The sequence below is a fragment of the Onychomys torridus genome, chromosome 4 (genome assembly GCF_903995425.1).
Source record: "Onychomys torridus chromosome 4, mOncTor1.1, whole genome shotgun sequence".
NCBI lineage: Eukaryota > Metazoa > Chordata > Mammalia > Rodentia > Cricetidae > Onychomys > Onychomys torridus.
Genome location: NC_050446.1, coordinates 37,781,320 through 37,802,752, shown reverse-complemented (window position 1 = coordinate 37,802,752; position 21,433 = coordinate 37,781,320). Strand labels below are relative to the sequence as shown.

Here is a 21,433-nt window from a genome sequence, read left to right as displayed (position 1 = left end):
AGCTTTTGATTTTATTCTGGCAGGGGTAGAAATCTGCTCAGTTTCAGGGACTTCCTTATGCTCTTTTGAATTGTTTACTTTCCTGCTTATAAACCATCCCTGCAGGATAGAATGTTTCAATCTTAGAGGAAACTGTTACATAACACTTCACCCCTTCCTCCTGTTCTTACTTTCTTTTGTCCCTTCTTCTACAATGATCCCTGAGCCTTGGACCGTTTAGCCATAGTTGCCCACCAGTGGTGATGAATTTGGTTTGGCCACTGTGCTACAGTATCACTGTGCCCCAAGTTTTCCAGAAACATGTTCTCCCAAGCATCTCTAGTGATTATGAGGTTGAGGTTGACAACAGTGGTCATATTGGAGCATAAACACACATGCTTAGAAAGCAACTTGACACATCCTCATCACATCCATCTAGTAAAACAATAAAAGTTGCTTCCCCATTGGAACCTATGACCTTACCAGCCATAGGCTTTTTGTCCTGGCTTATAGCACCAACTCCCACTTGTGGAGCAGGACTTAAATCCAGTCAGAAAGCTTTTGGTCTTACCCCCAATAAACAAGCCACTATTGGACAAGCAGGCATATCCTCCCTCCCTCCGTGGGACCTCAGACTCCCCTGGCCAGTAACTCACAGGAACATAGTTCAGCCCTGGCACTAGGTTTTCATTCAGTAACCTTATGGCTTCTGTGAGTGTCTATTTTCACCCAGGTGGGGTACCTTCTGGATATGTTTTCCTTTCCAATTAACCCAACTCCAGTAGGGATGTAAGGTGTATGGAAGTCCCCTTGTACCTGGTTGTGTCTCCAGTGGCTTTCCACATCTGCAAAACACTCAGAGGTCAGCATTGTGTCACTTACACAACGAAACCTTTTCCAGAGGATGGTACGGGGCAAGGCAGCATCCTGAACTACTGTCTCGTAACAGATAGTGGGGTTACAAAAATAACCTTGGTGAAGTGTCAGGTGATCCCAGAAGTTCGCAACTAAGAAGATGCTGAAGTTGAACATAAGCAAGGTCTAATACAGCATGGAAAGGTTCCATCCATTTATAACAATTGTGTCCTCCACAGACCAAGGTTGGGTACAAAGCATGGGTAGGAGACGCTAACTTAATTAGCTCCCTGTAATCCTCAGTCACTCTCTCTCTGAGTCATTGTGTTTCCATATCTTGCAGCTCTTCCATGGTGCCTCCCTACAACATTTCCCCACACTTGATACACTCAGTGGACTTGACTTAATCTGCCCAGGGTCAATGCAGGAAATGGTCTTGTCTCCTCTGCTGCACCTTCTGGCTCTCTGGGTCAGACAGGCAGGCCCTGGGTTTGCATTGTAGCTACTGCCTCCCATTCACCATACCTGGCTGTTAAGGGAGTTCCTGTCCAGGCAAACCATCTCCACCTCTAGCATAATCTTTTCCTGGAGGGACATCTGCCCTTCTCAGTCTGGGGTGATAATAACCCACCCTTAGGACAAGCTTGATCATCTTCAACCTTGTTGTTATTTCAAGGATGTCTTTGGTGAACTGCTCCTCAGGCTTGAAAGCCCCCAGAAACTCAGTAACATGTAATTTGTATTTCTATCAATTTTTTCTTTAGGAACTCCAGCTTGGCATAACTGCTGCCACATCTGTCTTTGAGTAATCCAGGCAGACCTCTTCCTTTGCTTTACTGTTTCCTTATTAACTCTACCTGCTCTTAATTTCCTCTGTGGACACTCTCTAGATGCTAGTCTAAGTCAGCGTGACTTGCCAAAGCCTTTCCAATGTTTTTGCCTCACAAAGGGCTTAGCAAAGCCACTAAAGTTTCATATGAACCTTGCGGCCCCTGCTGGGTCAATCTTTCCTTAACTCCTCTGTGAACATAGTTCTCTCTGGACCAGTGAGCTGGGCTTCAAACAGCTTCTTTTCTTTCTAGTCCCTTGACAGCATCTGCCACTTTTTTATGATTTTCCATTGCTGGACATTTATGGGGACTTCAGATGGAGATGACCAGTGTTCCTAATGGCTTTGATATGCCAGTCCACCAGGGACTGCCTTCTCTCACACTGTCTTGGGTTATGCAGCCTTTGCCTTGAAGAGGAATGGGCAGTTGCATTATTCAGTTTTCTTGCCTCCACAGAAGTCTGACTGATCCCGTCTGCTCCCATCCCACAGCCTCACAAGCCAAGCGGAGACAGACGTGCTCTTTCATTGCTTGTTTAAGTGTTCCCTAATTTCAGCAGTTGGAGGTGCCAAGTATTTCCTTATGACCCTAGTTTCTTGCACTGGACCGTACTAATGCCCCCATCTTCATGCTGGATTATAGATTTCCCATTTTTTTCTACTAAAGGTGAGACTTGAGGGTATCTTCTATCACTTTTGCCATGGCTCTCTCATCCTCTTGTTTATCTTATTTACTTGCTAAATCAGAGACTAACATGGAGGGTGCTGGCCATATCTCTCATTCTTGTTACTATTGCTCCTTTACACAAACAAGCTCCCACATGCTGCCGTGTCTTCTCAGCCTCAGGTGCATTTCTAACAACACACAACAGGCCATGCAATCTCTGCTGCTGCTTGCTGACAATCTCTACTCTTGTGCACTAATTTTAAAGGCTGCAAAATTTCCTCTAACCTTTAACTGTTTTCAGGACATCTGCATATTCACATGATGGCCTCTGCTCATCAAGCATGCCACCCCACACCACAGACATGAAGAGGGATTCCTCCCACAGACACTCCCAATCTTGACGATCAGCCTTAGTTGTGTCTCACTAGCCACAGCAAGATCCATGCAACAGCTGTCATAGCACAAAGGCAGTTGAACACACACCATCTAGGGAAGGACAACTCTATGGAATTTCCTCCAATGATGTTCTTCCTGTCCCCCTCCCCAGGCTTCCCAGCCTTGGCTTCATGCCTTGTTCCCTGTAGCCAGGACTGTGTACTTACTCACCTCCAACTAGCTCATCCTTGGTTCGGCCATGATCCTGTTTGGGTTGGTAGGCATGTGTGTTTTGCCTTCCCAGAAAAAAAACTGTGTCGTGCAAAATAATGGTCCTGTGTCCAGGAAGGTCATAGGTCCCAATGAGGAAGCAACTTCTATTGCTTTACTATTACTAGATGGATGTGATATGCCTGTCAAATTGCCTTCTAAACATGTGCTTGCACCTGGAGATAACTCATTCTCGTCAGCATCCTCTCATAACCACTGGTGATGCTATGGAGAACAAGTAACTGGCTATGTCATAGTTGCCTAGTTCTTAGCCAAAGGTGGACATCTGTAGTCACTGCCTCCAGGACTTAAGGATCGTTGTGGAAGAGGGTGTAGAAAGAATGTAAGAGCGGGAGGAGAAGGTGGAGTATTGTGTAACAGTTTGATTCCAGATTGAAACATCCCATCCTGCAGGGAAATGCTTGAGAGCAGGAAGGTAACTCAAAATAGCTTCAGGAAGTTCCTGAAACTGACCAGATTCACTAGGCCCCTTTCCAGCTAATGCCAACCAAAAAGCTGACAGTCATTCTCAGACAATGGGAAGTCAAGCTGCAAAAAGACTCAGTATCAGACCAGCTGCCTGAAGAAGCAGAAACTAGCAGAGCTGCCTGGAAAAAAGTTTAGCCCATCAGAGGTACCTAGATAGGATGTTCTCCAACTTGTTGAACTGCCTGCAGGGTGTGCTTGAGTGTGTCAGGTTCCCAGTTTTGTGAGCTGTTGCCATCCTGGGGTGGGCTTTGGTGAGGCAGCTGTCTTTGAGTCATTTCTACTCCTGTAAGTGACCCCAATAAAACTCACTGGTTCACCAGATTGGACGTAATGGTATCAGTACTTTGGTCTGTTGTGGGCTCCTATCTAAGGTGAGTAGACATGTATTGCATCTCTCCAGGCTGTGTGGTCACACAACCCCCCTCTCCAATGTCCATGCCATAGATAAAGGTTTAGCTTGGATAAAGGGTTAATTGAGTAATGCATGTTTTATGCTGGTCGGAATGTGGTTACAGAATTGATTGGTGTTATGACTCACATAAAGTGGTCCTTAATGTAAGACTTGTATTACACTGCTAGTGTTTTTAAAGTAGGACTGGAGAAACCAAAATAGCCCTTTGTAGCAGTGGTTCTCAACCTTCCTAATGCTGCCACCCTTTAATTTTGTTCCTCATGTTATGGTGATCCCCAGCCATGAAATTATTTCCTTGCTACTTCATAACTGTACTTTTGCTACTGTTAAGAATTGTAATGTAAATGTCTGACATGTAGGATATTTGATATGTGACCCCTGTGAAAGGGTCACCTGACCCCCGCAAAGGGATTGAGAGCCATAGGATGAGAACCACTGTTTTAGAGAAAGCCACTGCAGCCCTTTTAGAACCCACACAAAATGTGTTGAGCGAGAGCCTTAGAATGTGACTTTATTTGTCATAGAGCCATTGCCGGGACTTTAAGATAAAAGCAGACCGGACTGAAGTCGGGAACAGTTGTGGTTTGAATGGGAAATGTCTCCCACAGACTCGTGAGTTTGAACACTTGGTTCCAGGTGGCTGTGCTGTTTAGGGAGGTTACCGAAACTGTAGGACATGTGTCTTTTCTGGAAGAGCAGTGTCACAGGGGCAGGCTTTAAGGTTTCAAAGCCCGGCCCCACTCCCTATCCACTGTGCTGCCTGACTGCTGGTGCAGGGTGACAGGCCAGCCTCACCCACCCTCCTTCAGGGGCTGTGTCCGCTTTGGAACTGTTAGCCAAAGGGACTCATGTTCCCTGTGTCAGATTCTTGTATCTCAACAACAGAAGCCAAACTTAAGGCAGGCAAACCCAGTAACTCCATGGAAGCTCTCTATCTCACACTTACCTAAGGTTAAAGCCAATCAAAAACATTGGAGTGAAGGTGTCATTTCTCAGTTGATAGAGTGAATGTTGCCTGAATACCACCTGTCTGACCAGATGTGGCCATTACCAAAGGCCAGAGCAGCTCAGGGTGACTATGTCTTCTGGAGGGTTTGTAGTGATTCTGATTTAGATGTGCTGCGAAGACAGATCTCCACATAGCCCATGTATCCAAAGCCGGTAAGATTATTAGGACTTGGGTTGTTTTGTTTTTAAATTACCATTCTCACTCAGTCATTTGTTTATGTCTGTAGTGCTTTGACATTTTAAACTAGGGATTTTTCAAGTTCCCCTCTTATGGAGGTGAGAAATTGTCTAGCGATGCTGCAGTCTAGAGAGGAAATGTAGAACTTTCCAATGGTAGAAGAGATCTCATTTCACCTAGGAAAGTGACACAATTGATGCATTTCTCCCAGATGTCAGACTCCTCCTCAGCTACTTAGGCACCACCACCATCCAGCCCTGGCTGATGTCACCCACCTCTTTACACCCTGGGGCTATTAAGCCTTCAGTGTTTGAGTCAAGGCAGTATCTTAATGACTCCAAAAATGTTAGTCTATGATCTTCACGTGACATCTGGGGTTCTGTTACAGACTCTGGGCAATAGAATAGGATGAGACTAGGCATGGCCTCTGGTCCTCGGGGCTTATAGGACAGTAGGGTGGATTTGTTCTTTAATTCAAAACTGATAATCTGTTGTTGAGATAAATAGCATAAGTTGGGAGAAATGAGAAGAAATGTGTGACTTGAATGTTTTGTTTTTTTTTTTTTTTTTTTTTTTTTTTTTAGTTGTAATCCTTCCCTCTTAACTGTGCTGTTGGTATGCAGGAAGGAAGGGCATGCTACTCAGTTTCACATCCGACAACCAGTGTCTTGAGCCAAGAGTTTTGGTTGTGTTATATCCAGGCTTTAATAGCTGTTCTTAGGAGTGCTGTCCACAGCAAAGCTGAGTTCTCACAGAAGCCTTAAGTGGTACAATAGTATTGTGTCTCGAGTAAGGCCTCCAATCCCATGAAACCAAGTGTCACAGTCCCTCCCATTTCTCTTTGGTGACGCCCTCCCTCCCACTTCCATTTCCTCTGCTTAGCTCCTGGATAGGTCGTTGAGATGATTTATTTTATGAGCAGATTGCCACCTCTTCTGTAACCTTGGTGAAATCCATAGACCTCTCTCTTGTCTGTAAAATGGCAATAAATGCGCCTTTTTGTCATTAAATGAGAGAGTTCACACAAAGCACTTATTTTGGTTTGGAAGTCATAAAACCGTGCTCAGCAATATTAGCCATCGATGCTATGCATAACAGTTCTTTATGAATAAAATATTTTCTATAAATTGTCATGGATTAGAATTCTTGAACCTTTTGAGCTTTGCAAGCTGAGCAGGGGTGGGGATCAAACCCGGGGCTTTGCGTGGGCTAGGCAGCACTCCACTGCTTAGCTGTATACTCTGCTTAGTTTGCTGTTTTTAAAGACTGCTTACGTTGATGGTAAGCAAAAGAAAAAACTAGTCTAGACATACCCAACCACTGTGGGTAAAGCTCTCTGTTCAGAAGCAGCTGCTCTTCTTGTATTTCCATCATTTCTAGGATGATTGATGGCTGAGATTTGCCTTATCAGCTGTTGTTAAGAGGTACAATTGGCATTTGTGGTAAGGTGTGGAAAGAAAGTGTGGAATGCAAATAGACCACCTGAACTCCTAGAAGGACATCATGATAGCTATCCTGTTGAAAAGGGCAAGATCTGGCCTAACATTTATAATTCATATTTAAAACCAATCCAGGTAGGACGGTATGATCTTAGTCCCTTTATACCTGACTCTCCTTTATTAGCTTTGCGGTAGAGGTACTTGTGAAGTCACATGAGCGGGATCTATTGTGTCCTGCAGGGAAGACCTCTGTCGCATGCAGCTGATGGACATCTCTGGTCTCCTGGCCACAGTGTAGATGTAGAACCCTGTCTGTGTAGTCCAAGATCAGACTCAGAGATCTGCCTGCTCCTGTCTCCCCAGTGCTGGGATTAAAGGTGTGTGCAACCACCACCCAGTTTAATTATGCAAAATTTGAAGCCTTTTCTAAGGTTCTCCTTCAGTATGCTTAAGCAAAGATAAAAAGAAGTAGCTGAGCCGGCACTTGACTCTAGTTCCCAAGGCACCCGTATTTCTAAGTGACCCAACCATCTGTGCTGATGGACTGCCGTGCTGATGGACAGCCATGCATGGGGATGACTTTTAGGACCAGGAGAGTCTTGCAGTGATTGTTAGTGTAGACATTCCATCCACCCAAGTAGTCAAAATTTGACCTGTAATAAACTGTATTCATGGGAAAATGGAAAATACCAGGTCAGGTCTACTGAAAAGCCATTCTCCAGAGTGTCCTAGGGGCTGCTGGGAATAGGATCTGTACTAATTTTTGGAATCTTGAAGGAAACGCAGTTTGTCCAGAGAGTTAATCGAACATAAGCATTTACAGACGTCAGATAAAAAGGAAACACACACACACACACACACACACACACACACACACACACACACACACCTCATTTAAGAAAACCAAACAGTTGATATCACTTTTAGAAGTATATGGATTTATGTCGTGGAGGGAGAGGGTGGGCCCTCCAAGGGTTCCTAATCCCAGCCAATTAAAGTGACAGTTAACCTTGAATGTACTCCTTAAACAGGAAGACATCAGTCTGCTGTCATTAGGCCATATGATTCTTGTATTTTCTTGGAGATTGTATAAATGAGGATCAATTATGCTAGTTACCAAGTTTTACTACAAAAAAAAAAGTACAAAATCATAATGAATGGAGCTGCCAGGCCTGCTTTAGGGATGCAAGTTTCTTTTGTGTAAGAAGCCGGATCTCTAGCATAGACACGGACATCACTAGAAGTGGACAGTAGGTAAATACGGGATGATTATGATGTGCACCAAGAGCCATGCTGAGAATACACTGTCTCTCTGATGTCTCAGCAGAACTAGAATGCCAAGTCTGCTGATTGTGGAAAAGTCCCTTAAGAAAGGCTGGCCACTTGGCATCTTGGTCACTTTCACAGACTTTAAGGACTGGTGCTTTATGACAGATGTCGTAGGAACACAGACCTGGCTTTCCCTCTGATTTTTCTGAGTGACATTGGATGCATGGTTTGACTTCCGGAATCCCAAACAGTGAAAAATTCGGCTCAGTTGGTGCTTCTCAACATTTTAAAGTCAAGCTCCCTGTGGGAGGAAAACAGTCCTACTCTCCTCATTCCTGAAGGGAATGTTTTTATTAGATCCCTCCCCTCAAGGCTTGGTGGTATCTACTGGAAAGAGGAGGTAAGAACCAGAGGGGGTGGAGACGCCAAGGGAACATCATCTCCAGATGCACATAGGGACTCATGGAAACTGCAACAGCACATACAAGACCTGCACAGATTCTAACCAGGCAAAATCCATGTGTTGAGAAGGGGAACTGGACAGAGTTCCACCTCTAACCTAGAAGCTGTTTGCATTTGATACCTGCTGGGAAAGGGAGAACCCGGTTCCTCTAATAGCTTGTCAGTGAACACATCAACCACACTGCAGGTCAAGCCCCATGGTCAGGAGTAGCAACTCAAATTGGACTCCATGGTTTGCTGGTGTGCTTTTTGTTTTGTTTTGGTGTTTTTTTACCTGACTTTTTAAAAGTCTGTTTTGGTTTTTGGTTTTTGCTTTTTGCTTTTCCTTTTGACAGAGGGAGAAGAGGAAGAAGGAAAAGTTGGGTGGGCAGGGAGGTAAGGAAGAATTGAGGAAGGGGAACGTAGGATTAAAATATATTGTCTGAAAAAATGTATTAGAAATTTAAAAAAATCATCCCATCCTTTGTTTCCTCCAGTCCTTCAGGATTCCCATTTTCCAAGTGAGTTTGTTCATAATATCTGGTGTTCTAGCTCTCCGTGAGTCAAAGGTTTTATTTTTGGCTGCAGCTTACTCTGCCTTAAAGCAGGCAGAGGCCTTCCTGATTTGGCCTCCCAAACCCTGAGCAAAGGCAGAAGCTGGTTAGAGTGCCCCAGGGCAAATGACTAAGTCAGGTTTTAGATTTTACCTGCTCCTGAGTTGTGGGCACATCAGTGCAAGATTTGCTTGCAGACCATTAATTTTGACCCTGCGGGTGGCTGTTAGTAAATTCAGCAAGGCACTACCAGCATATCTTTCTAATAAATAAATAAATAAACTAGAAAATATTTAGGGTATAATACATATTATAGAGCAAATTGTTTCAGTTTTACATGTCTGTGCCTATGTGTGTATACAGGGTGGAGACAAAGCAAGAAATCAGCTCCTAAGGCAGATGCCAGAGGGAAAACTTATTATTATTATTATTATTATTATTATTATTATTATTATTAAAGCTGTAATTCTAGGCAGTATTAGTTGAGTGACGCTGCCCCCTGCTTTGGAAGTCTACACAAGGCAATGTCATTTTAGTCAGGCTCTCTGTGCAGTTATCCTCTTGTGTGTGTTAACTGCTAGATCATTGCAGTGAGGAAGAAATAAATACACACTTAATCGGGACACAGTCACAAGTGCCCACAGTATTAGCCCTGGGTTCAGTACACAGACAGACAGAGGAAGAAAAGGGAGACATGATTTTTTGAGTTCTAGTCATTAAAAAAAAAGTCCTTTAGTTTGTAATACATGAGTCCCAACATCCAAGGGCAGTATTTCATGTAGGTTCTTAAATAAGGAGTGTTCAGATACTACTTACTGAGTTTCCTCCAAGTACACAGAGTGCTTTGTTCTCTAGGGGTTAATTTGTGAAACCGCAGTTAGGACGTGCTCACTCACAGGTGTTCCTCTGCCCTCTGCCTCTAAAAACCAACCAGTGACTTGAATCAAGCCATTCAGGGCTTGGTTTTGTTTTTAAAGTTTGTTCCTAATTTCTCTGACTTAATGCTTGCTCAGACATTTAGTGGTGTTCTCCCTGAGTATCGTTTAGCGGGAGAATTTCAGAATGCGTAATTTTCCACTCTGACAATTTTGCCACCTCAGCAAAATGTCTCCTCCTAGCAGGGTGGGTGGTTAGTCCTGGGATCCCTGACTCCCGAAGCACCGCAGGGGTGCTCTGCACCTTTGTTGCAGAAGCAGCAATTTCACTTCCCCACAAGTTCCTTGGGTTTGTTTTCAGTAGAAAGGAGAGGAAGGAAGCCTTTGCTCTTGTGCCACTCATGCGCAGAGAATTCGTTTGGCCTGGAAATTCCACATTTGGGGCTGGCTCAGAAGGAGGAAAACATTGTGCACCTGTGTTCAGAATTCCAAGGTGGCCTTGTTCTCGCACCTGAGTTTAGCAAGGGTTTGTTTACGTGTCCTAAGAGCTGCTTGCTTGTGGGTGCCATTTGCTTTGTCTTGAGTTATCTTTTAAGGTGATCTTGGAGCTGTTGCAAGTGAACAGAACTCCAAGCATCGCTTTCATAGACGCAACGCCAGAGTGCCAGGCTGCTAAGGAACATGGAGTCCCAATGTAGCTGAGCTAGCCAGGTGATTCGGGTTCTAAGTACTATTTTCTCCGTGTCCTCACGCCAGTTCCAGACTCCAAATTTCAGCTTGTTCCTTTCAGCCCATTCTCACTTCAGTTTAGCTTGTATTTGGGGCCATTCCCTCTCAATCATCAGGGATCACCCAGAAGCATAGTGCTGGCCCCAGGGTGTGGGCAGCCATGGCTGCTGTGTGCTGTCTGTTCCATTTAGCTGCCCAGGTTGGACAGACACTGCAGTTGGGGGTCTCTTCTTTCATTCCGTCGCTCATTTGTCTGTTTGTCTGTCTGGCAGCAGCTTGCTGCCTTCTGTCTCAGTGTGCTTTAGAATTTTCAAGCTGGAAGAGCAGCTGAGCCATCCAAAGATGCGTGCATTCTTCTTCCTAGCCAAGGCAGATTGTGATTTTGATTTTCCTGCCCGCAAGTCATTCTTCCCATTGAGGATGGAGGTGTGTGACTAGTTTGATATTCCTCACATGCAGCCCTCTTAATCTTATGGCAATATGGCGTCCCTGGGAGACTTTGGGACCTATGACATCATGAACTCCAACATCCTTTCTAGGTTCTTCCTCAACCTTTGCAGTTCTCCCTCCCCGTCATGCTAGCAAAGCTTCCTGAAAACCAGACAGATTTGGGTGTTGGTCTATTTAGTTTTTGTCAACTTAACACAGGCCGGGGTCATCTAGGAAGAGGGAACTTCATTTGAACACGTTCATCAGCTTGGCTTGTAGGCCCATAGGCTGATCTGATGGGGTTATTTTCTTGACTAATGATTGATGTGGGAGGCCCGGTCCACTGTGGGTGATGCCATCCCTGGACGCGTGGTTCTGAGTTGTGTAAGAAAGCATGCCAAGCAAGCCAGTAAGCAGTAGCATCCCTGTTTCTCTGTGGCCGCTATATCAGTTCCTGCCTCGACTTCCCTCAGTGCTAGACTGTGCCCTAGACTGTAAGGCAAATAAACCAGTCTCCTGCCCCAAGTTGCTTTTGGTCACAGTGTTTACCATAGCAATAGAAGGCAAAGACCAGACTCACCAGCAGTCTTGTGCCATCGTCCTTCTCTTCTGGCTGGTTTTCTCCTATACCCATACCATCCAGGGTGCTGTGACTGGTGCCTACCATGCAACCTACTCATTTACCCACCCTCACTGTGATGCCTTCCCATCAAGCTCTCTCCTCCCTTGTCCTTCCTTGATTGAACTCTGCTTTCAATAGCACATCCCACACCATGGCTTGTGATGCCATGAAGGGTGGGTCAGGCTAGGGGCCCCGCCCACTGTCAACATGCTTTCCCTCCGAATCGGTTTTTCTCTGGCAGAGATGTTTTGAACCTATTGTCTTCAGTCCTCTTTATTATTTTTATTTTTTTTGTTTGTTGTTATTTTTTGTTTTTTTTCTGAGCCCTTCTGTTTACTGTAAGTGCCTAAAGTTGAGCATCTGCTTGGTGGCTGTCTTCATGTTTGTAGCAGGAATCTCTAAGAGTCTTATTAATAAAATCAAACCTAGAGCCAGTTATTGGGGTGAATGCTGGAAGATCAGAGAAGCAGAACAAGCCACAGCTTCCTCACCTCACCAGTTTCTCAGCTGGATTTGTTTCCTTAGACTGGAAGCTTCTGAGTCCTCATCCCAAATGGATCTCAGCTGAACTATGCCACTCAAAGCCTGAAAGCTTAACCAGCCCAATGCTTAACCAGCCAAAATGCTTCTAGTTTCTGGTCTTCATGCCTTATATATCTTTTTCTTTCTGCCATCACTCCCTGGGATTAAAGGCTCATGTCACCATGCCTGGCTGTTTCTAATATGGCCTTGAACTCAGAGATCCAGAGGAATTTCTGCCTCTGGAATTCTAGAATTAAAAGTGTGAGTGCCACCATTTTCTAGCCTCAGTATCTAGTGGTTTTTCTGTTCTCTGACCCCAGATGAGTTTATTAAGGTACACAATATTTTGGGGGACACAATACCACCCCACATGTTGGTCTTTAACTCTTTTATACTGCATCTTCTCTCACATACACTTGTAAATGTGCTAACAGCAGCCAGGAGGAACACAGAATACAAGAGACCTGCCATATTTACTGGCCTGGAGTTCTTGGTGAACAACCTGGCTGATGGTGGCAGTCCTTGGGAGAGCCACTGGAAAGAGCGGGACTATTGGGCTGTTTGTATGCGGTCCTGTAGACCTGCCATCATAGTGTAGAGACATGATGTGTCAGACAAAGTGTAGAGACTACATGACAGGGAATGTAGTTTCTTGGATGGATCCAAGAAAACTTGGCCTCCAGAACCATGCGTTTTGTGGGTAATATGTGTTTCCTACCATGGGTTGTTGATGTGTACTCTCCATTCTTCTCTTACCCTCTCCAGCCACCACCTCATGATTGTCCAGTTGTTTAATCCCTAAGGACTTTCCTCTGTTTAAACTGCTTCACACATCTGCCATGAGGTCTGTGTATTCACCCAATCACATTGTGTTTAACACTGCAACTCTTTGGTTTAGTTTTCTGAATCCCAAGAACATGATACTTTACCCTTGACCCAAAAGTAAAGAGGCTTCAGGGTGTAGATGTAGTTTACCTGCAGGGATTGGCTTTGATAAAAAAATGTCTTGGGGGAATTGATTGTGAAGCCCACTGGATACTTTTTTACAGATGTATTTATTTTTTGTGTGTAGTTTGCCTAAGTGTATTTATTTGCACTATATGCATGCCTCGTACTCATCAAGGCCAGAAGAGGGCGTCAGATCCCTGGGAATTACAGTTACAGACAGTTGTAACCCATCACATGGGCTCTGGGAACAACCTACCTCTACTAGAACAGCGAATGCTCTTTACCTCTGAGTCATCTCCCCATCCTCTAGTAAAGGATTTTATTTTTAGGTTTTATTTGAATGGCTAATACAACATTTGCCCCTCTCCTTTGGCAAACTTATATCCAACCAACATATACTTAATAATCAGTTGCCTATTTTCATAATCTTGAGGGACTATCAGGTTTATTTCCAAACAAGGGACAGCAAAGACAGGAGAACCAGTTTCATCACCTAATTGGCAGCAGTGGTGGGGGTTTTACAATTATAATATCCACAGGATGAGGAGAATTAATAGATATTTCCTCACTTCCTGGGCACAGGCCAGTAGGACACTATCCATTGGTCAGTGCTTCGGGTCATCCTGCTCTGATCTATCTGTAAGAATAGCAGCTTCCTGGGCAGGTTCTTAGCAATTCAGTTCAATCTCCCCAGTGCTCCCCACTTCCCTCCACCAACACTGCGTTTTCCAGCCCTGGAATGATAGGGAAATAAACCAGTATGTGACCATTAGCATCCTATGTAGTAATCTCTTTTTCATGATAGTGAACTGTTTCCCCATGTTCCCTAACCTCTCTCTGCTCTGAGGAACAGTAGAGAAAAGGGAAGTAGTTGATGTTTGGGTGGCAGTGATAGTGTGTGTGTGTGTGTGTGTGTGTGTGTGTGTGTGTGTACCACTGAAGGGGTGGATTATAACCTTCTTAAGGTGGGCATTCTGACTTAGAATATCAACATGAGAGTCTTAAAAGAGATTGGAGGCAACTTCAAAGGTACATCCTAGGTTTCTTTTCCCTTTCAAATACACTAGAATTCAGAGGGAGGTTCCTAAGTAAAGGCTATGGGAGAAGGACAGGCATTCTTTGACTTATCAGCAATAGAAAGGAAATGGAACAGTTCAAATGGCAGGTTTTTAATTTTAATGGTCTTGGCTGAATTGCCTCCTATAACAATTGCATGGAGACTAATTGGTTTTAGTTCACATGTAGTTAATTTTGCTTCTGTAAAGATCTTTTTGCCTTGCATTGATGTAGAAGACATACCTGCTGTTGTTGTTGGGGATGTATAGGATGCAAGGACAGAACCTTGGTTACCTCTGGCCTGCTGCCAGGCCTGTGTGAGTGAAGAATTCCTAGAGGGTCTTCCTGGCAAGGTGAGCATTGCTGCCTCTGCAGAAAGTGCCCCCAGAACGCTGCCCACATAGGAAGCCCTCCTGAGTGCTAACAAGAAATTCTGCTGATATCATCTACTCATGCAGGCAGAGAAAGCCATCTGCTATTACAACCACCTAGTTGTTCTCCACTGATTTAGTTTTCTGTCAGTTTTTGGCATGCAAATTGTTCCAGTTGGTTTTGTCAACTTAACACAAACCTAAATGTGTCTTTGAAGAGGACATCTTAATTGAGAAAATGCCTCTGTAAGATTGGCCTGTAGGCAAGTCTGTAGGATATTTTCTTAATTACTGATTGATATGGTAAGTCTCAGCCCATTGTGGGCCATGCCACACCTGGGCAGGTACTCCTGGGGTGTAGAAGAAAGAAGGCTAACCAAGCCAGGAGGAGCAGGACAGCAGCATTTGTGTACAGCAGCATTTGTGTAGGGCAGTGGTTCTCAACCTTCCTAGTGCTGCGACCCTTTAATACAGTTCCTCATGGTGTGGGGACCCCAACCCTACAATTATTTTCGTGGCTGTAATTTTGCTACTGTTAAGAATCATAATGTAAAGATCTGTGTTTTCTGATGGTCTTAGATGATCTCTGTGAAGGGTCATTTGACATCACCCCCCAAAGGGGTCATGATCCACAGGTTGAGAACTGTTGCTCAATGGCCTCTGCATCAGTTTCTGCCTTGAGTTCCTGCCCTGACTTCCCTGGATCATGGACTACAAGGTATAAGACAAAATCAACCCTTTCATGCCCTAGTTGCCTTTGATCACCATGTTTATCACAGCAATAGGAACCCTAACTAAGAAACAAATTAACACCAGATAAATATTACCATGAAAACGCCATTATCTTGTTTTCCTTATCCATGGAGAGACAAGAATTGTGTCCTGTTACAGAACCTCAGCCAGTGAAAAACTAGAGAAGGCCGAGGTAGACACTGGGCTTTTTGGGGGCTGAATGAGCACTAACTGTGGCCATCTAGCTACCCACCAGGGTCCCTAATTAAACTGTGGTTAAACTACTGTGAGCTTTATGCACAGGGTGTCTTTTCAGATGCAAGGCAGGCTCAGGATTGTTGAAGGGCATCAGTGGCAAAGCAGGTGAAAACCCCTTTTAAGGTTACTTTAGTTCATTTTAGTAAATTATTGTTTGTGCCATCTAGTCGCGCACTATGACTGTGCGTATAGTGGCTTGGAACTTACCAGTTCAGAAGCAGAAGTGGAAGAGTCGTCACTGTTTTATTTTTATTTCAGTCTACACGTGAAGGTTTAATTATACCCGATTTCATGTCAAGCATTCCTAAAATTCTGACTCCAGTTTTCATCACTGCTCCATGGTAGCTTTCAGAAGGCGTGTGCAAAACTCATGCTCTCATTTTTAAAAATTTTATCAGGTCAATGATTTGTTTTTATTATTAAATTATCAGTTAAATTGTTTTAACTGGTACTTTACACAATGGTAGATATTAATGGGGTAGTGTGACATTCTAATGTATTGCCCATTTTATAATATTTAAATCAGGATAAACCTCTCTCCTCAAAAACCAATTCTTCATGTTGAAGACTTTCAAAATCTTTTCTACCCTTTGACATGTACAGTTCATCCATGTTATCAATCCTCTGCTGCCATGGACTAGTACACCAAAACCTCTTTGTCCTGTTTACCTGTGACTTAGCACTGTGTGATACACCTTTTCCTGGCCCCCTCCTCTCTACCCTCTGCAGCCCCCTCCTCTCAACCCTCCCCAGGCCCTCCTCTCTACCCTCTGCAGCCCCCTCCTCTCCACCCTCCCCAGCCCCCTCCTCTCTACCCTCCCAGTCCCCTCCTCTCCACCCTCCCCACGCCCCCTCCTCTCAACCCTCCCCAGGCCCTCCTCTCTACCCTCCCCAGCCCCCTCCTCTCTACCCTCCCCAGCCCCCTCCTCTCCACCCTCCCCAGCCCCCTCCTCTCCACCCTCACCAGCTCCCTCCTCTCTACCCTCCCCAGCCCCCTCCTCTCTACCCTCCCCAGCCCCCTCCTTTCAACCCTCCCCAGTCCCCTCCTCTCCACCCTCCCCATGCCCCTCCTCTCTACCCTCCCCAGCTCCCTCCTCTCTACCCTCACCAGCCCCCTCCTCTCACCCTCCCCAGCCCCCTCCTCTCCACCCTCCCCAGGCCCCTCCTCTCTACCCTCCCCAGCCCCCTCCTCTCCACCCTCCCCAGCCCCCTCCTCTCTACCCTCCCCAGCTCCCTCCTCTCTACCCTCCCCAGCCCCCTCCTCTCTACCCTCCCCAGCCCCCTCCTCTCTACCCTCCCCAGCCCCCTCCTCTCCACCCTCCCCAGCCCCCTCCTCTCCACCCTCCCCAGCCCCCTCCTCTCAACCCTCCCCAGCCTCCTCCTTCTCTACCCTCCCCAGCCCCCTCCTCTTCACCCTCCCCAGCCCCCTCCTCTTCACCCTTCCCAGCCCCCTCCTCTTCACCCTCCCCAGGCCTCTCCTCTCTACCCTCCCCTGCCTCCCCCTCTTTACCCTCCCTAACCTCTGTAATCATCATTCTGCTCACAACTTCTGCGAGATGGACTGTTTCAGGTTTGACTTAGGGTTAGCATCATTTCTGTGTCTTACTTATTTCATTTAACATAGAACCTCTAGTTCCATCTATGGTGTTGTAAATAATACAGTGTCATTTTTAGTAGCTAAATAGAATTCTGCTGTATATATGTAAACATTCTTCACCTATTCCTCATTTAATGGGCATTTAGTTTGTTACCATGTGTTGGCTTTTATGAGTAGCTGGTGATGTAATCAAGGAAGTGTAGATGTTGCTTGGACAAACTGGTTTCATTTCCTTTATAGATGTAGTGGGGTTATTGGGTCACATGACAGTTTTGTTTTTGTTGCTTTTTTTGTTGTTCTTGTTATTGAATCTCACTATATAGCCCAGGCTATCCTCAAATTTTGGATCCTCCTGCCTCAGGTTCACAAGTGCTGGGATTATGCATGTGATTCACCATGCTAGACTCTTATTTTTAATTTTTAAAAGAGCCTCATAATGTTTCCCTTGTGCCTGTCAAAATTCCTTCTTTTTGCTGGGTGTAGTGGTACACACTTCCAATCTCAATGCCCACGAGGCACAGTGATCATGAGTTTGAGGTAGCCTGGGCCTGCATAGTGAGACCCTGTTTCACAAAAACAAAGATTCAGTCCTGTTCATCATTTCTTGCATAGTGTGTAGTTGAACCTAAGGTCATGTGCATGCCAAGCTGTCTCTAAGAGTTTACTCTTCCCCTCAGAACCCATTCTTTAAGGGAACAATTTATAAAGCAGGATTTATTTAATCCTCCTTTTCAAGCTAATGGGGTTTTTACCTCCACCAGTTCACTGGATGCTAATTAGAGTAACCCACAGGCACCTTTTACTCTGGCATAGCAGAGTCACACTGCAAAATAGCAAGAATTTGAGAATTAGGTCGCAAGAGGATGTGCGCAGGAACTCAAAGCAATGTGGTACATTGAAGAGATGGAACATGTTTGGAAGCTACTTAGATAGAGCCTTTGATGGTTCTGACTTGGTTATCTGTCAGATCTCAGTTCAAAATGCAGCCCTGCCACCTACTTACTGGATGTCACTGCACAATACTTAAATGCTCCTGAGACACAGTTCCTAATCTGTGCAACGAGAGAACAGTGCTGTACCAAACAGTGTTTGTCTGTGTTAAGTTAACTAGAAATCAGTACACAGCGTGCAGCACTTAGCAAATAGACACTTCTTTATGCATGGCCTTCAGACTGCTTAGACCATTATCAATCCTTTCTGAGTATTCAGGGGTAAGATTTATTGTACTTGGATTTTTGGCTTTTACACATGTGTACTATTCTCATTGGAGGTTACATTTTTAGATTCCATGAGTTTTGTTTGTTTGTTGGTTGGTTGGTTTTTTGAATGGGACCAAGGACTGAACACAGATCCTTGCTCATGTCTACTAAGCTGTATTCCCAGCCCAGATTGAGTGAGTTCTAAACAGTTCATCTTTAATCTAAAAGTTTCTATACTTTTTTTTTAAACAACTAAAATCCTTTCATGCTGTGTCTATGTTCAGCTAGCTCTGGAAAGTGTTGATATTTAGGTAAAATTTAACTTGAACTTTGTGCTATAGTGGAGTCACCAGCCTCATGGTTCTCCGCATATAAATGTGGGACCCTCTTGTCCTTCCTGGAATCTGAACTCTGGGAGGTCCCATACCCTAATAGGCAGCCCAACAGGAAGACCTGGGTTCCTCACCAGCTTCCCTCACTGGGAAAGTATTAGTACAGTAAATATGGATGAATGTCAGATATCATATAGTAAATCAACAATAAATTCAGAAGTAAAGTACAGATCATGGCTCTCTTCCTTCTGTCAACAGTAAATACACAAGGAAAACCTACTTTGAGCTCCAAAGAGTCCCCTAATTCATGAAAACCCAGATGTTTCTTCTGATCAGAACAAGTCCACACCCAGCATGCCCCATCAGAACCAGACAAGATCAGGGCTGGATGGACCCTGCCTTGGAATGCAGTCTTTAGAATGTCTGCTGCTGTGTTTTCACAGAGAAACTGGGAGAGGCCGAGCCACAGCTCTTTTCTGCCTCTCCAGGAGCCATCCCCAGCGTGACACATAACTATTTTACCCAGGGCTCTGTATGTGAGGCAAGTGCTCTGCCTTTGAACTACAGCCTGCCCTTCATCCCTGTAGATGGATTTTTCTGTGGGCTGCCAGCTCATAAATAATGACGTGGAGACTTAGTAATTATGAAAGCTTGGCCTTAACTTAGGCTTGTTTTCAACTAGCTCTGATAAATTTTAACCCATTTCTTTTCATCTCCATTCTGCCATGTGCCACCCATCCTGCTTCCTCAGTGTCTCCTGCCGTCTCCTCTGTGTGCCTAGATTCATCCCTAGTTCCTATCTTGGCCCAGAAGTCCCGCCTATTCTTTCTGCCTAGCTATTGGCCTTTTAGCTTTTTTATTATGCCAATCAGCTATACACCTCCACAGAGTATGCAAATATCCCACAACACATCCCTAGTGTCTTTCAGTAGCCAACATCCTCTGCCCTGCGGTTAATACCAATCACCTTATGCTCTAAGATGGTATCTTAGGCACAGATCACATGACATTTAAGAGAAAATTGAGGCTTACCTACTTCTGAGAGTGGTTACAAGCTCTCTTTTTGGTCAGAGGCTTGGAAGATGGGGGCTAGTGACTGCAGCTTAATACCTCAATCCAACTCTGAGAAGAAGAGAGGGTAAGAAAATGGAGATACTGAGAGACCTTTGTGTAACACCTATGGCACAGCAGGGGACAAGGCTGAGTAGTTCCATTTTTTGTTTGTTTGTTTGATTGATTTTTTTTAATACCTAGAAACCAGTGCTTTTAGTCTTAGAGGAAAACCAGCGGTGTGCAGACAGCCTGTGAGTTCACTTGCCCATGAAAAGCATGAATCACATCGGTGGGAAGGATGTGATCTCAGGCAGGGCAGTTGGGGATTTGGATTAAGCAATATTCCCAGTTTCAAGTTCAGCTCTTAGGAAGTAGAATTTCCTCACTGTTTGTTCATTCTTCCAGGAACTCCCCTTCTTAAAGAGTCTCTTTAGATGAAGTAGTATTTGCATGACAGCTTAGCATGGACCCTGAACAGAGCGAGGAAGGTAAAGGCTAGAAGAAAGAATCACTGAGTTCTCACCAAAGATGTGGAATTAGCGTGCCATGGCAGAAACTAGGTGCAGAACGTGGAGTCTACAGTGGGCATCCAAAATTGCTGGCAAGATAGATGACAGTGTATTTATTGTGTATGTCTACCATTAGCATTTTCTGCTGTGGAGTTTAGATTTTCTTCTATATGCCTTACTTACATCTTTGTAGTAGTAAATGCCTGGCATCAATATTCAAAATCTTTGTTGAGTGTCTAGCAAGTATTTAAGTTTGTGTGTTCAAACTCTACGTGTAAATGCTACTCTTGGCTTAATATGTTTATCACTTAGAAGAGAGAAAGGAGAATAGTCCTGCCCTGTTGCACATTGGCTGTGAGCACAGTTTGGGTCCCACACTCTGTCCTCAGGCTGAGCCCTGTAAACTTCCTCAAAAGTCTTGCATGGGGCAGAGGGGCAGAGAGCTGGAGTTTCTTTCCACAAGCTCACAGGTGCAGCAGTATCTGGTGTGTGTACTTCACACACCCTTCCTAAGTGGCTGCTGACTGGAGAGCTACACCTGAGAAGCCTCTGGCTATAGGCTTTGCAAGATGTGCTCCTGGGAAGGTTTCCAACTGCCACAGCATTCTCACAGGGGTTAAAGTTCACAGGGTCAGCCAGAGTGAAAGGCAGCTTGTGGTGAATCTCATCCAGATGTCTCCATGAAGCCACAGATCTAACCTTAGAAGTTTGAGGCTCTGGGTGAAGCTCTAACTTTCTTACATATTAAGAGTGGTCTCTTTTTAAAGAGTATTCTAAATAAAATAATCAGCTAATTTCAGATCGTCTTCAGAATCTAGAAGCCTTTCCAAAAGCCTAGTGATTTCTAAATTACTGTATATTAAGACGACAGTATCATGTGACTTCATGCAAGTTAATTTTGAGTCTCAGGAGATGTGTTCCTTAAAATATGTGAATAAATTGATTATCTATAAATTTATCCACATTAGAGGTATTGCTGAGTACAATTCTTTCATGCTGAAAGAAGGGTTTTTTTTGGTTTTTGGTTTTGTCTTAAAATGGATGATCTTTTTTCGCCTACAAGTTCAGTTTTACATCACAGTAGCTCAGGCTAATCTTGGTTTAATCTCGCTGTCTTTTTTATTTTGTTGTTTGTTTGTTATTGTGGCTCACACAGCTTCTAGTACTGCTTGGCCCCTTACTTCTGCTCTGACACACTCTCTGGATTTCGCTTCCAGCAGTCTTTGGTCCCAGCGCACCCCATGGCCCCTCCCAGTCCCAGCACCACCAGCAGTAATAACAACAGTAGCAGCAGTAGCAACTCAGGATGGGATCAGCTGAGCAAGACAAACCTCTACATCCGAGGCCTGCCCCCCAACACCACTGATCAAGACCTGGTGAAGCTCTGTCAACCGTGAGTATAGCCTTAGCTGCTGATCGTAGCCATAGAGGATATA

At 44.7% G+C, this 21,433-nt stretch overlaps 1 protein-coding gene across 10 annotated transcripts in view; it reads left to right on the top strand.

Moving 5' to 3' along the window:
• Rbms1 (RNA binding motif single stranded interacting protein 1) overlaps positions 1-21,433 on the top strand; it is a 218,210-nt gene that overhangs the window by 106,423 nt on the left and 90,354 nt on the right. For 8 of the 10 annotated variants that reach the window (XM_036184979.1, XM_036184977.1, XM_036184981.1 and 5 more), the window contains exon 2: positions 21,215-21,390. In XM_036184979.1, coding sequence (XP_036040872.1) covers positions 21,215-21,390 — 176 coding nt within the window. The remainder of the gene's footprint in view (positions 1-21,214; positions 21,391-21,433) is intronic. The other 2 variants (XM_036184973.1, XM_036184976.1) reach the window with 1 other exon arrangement.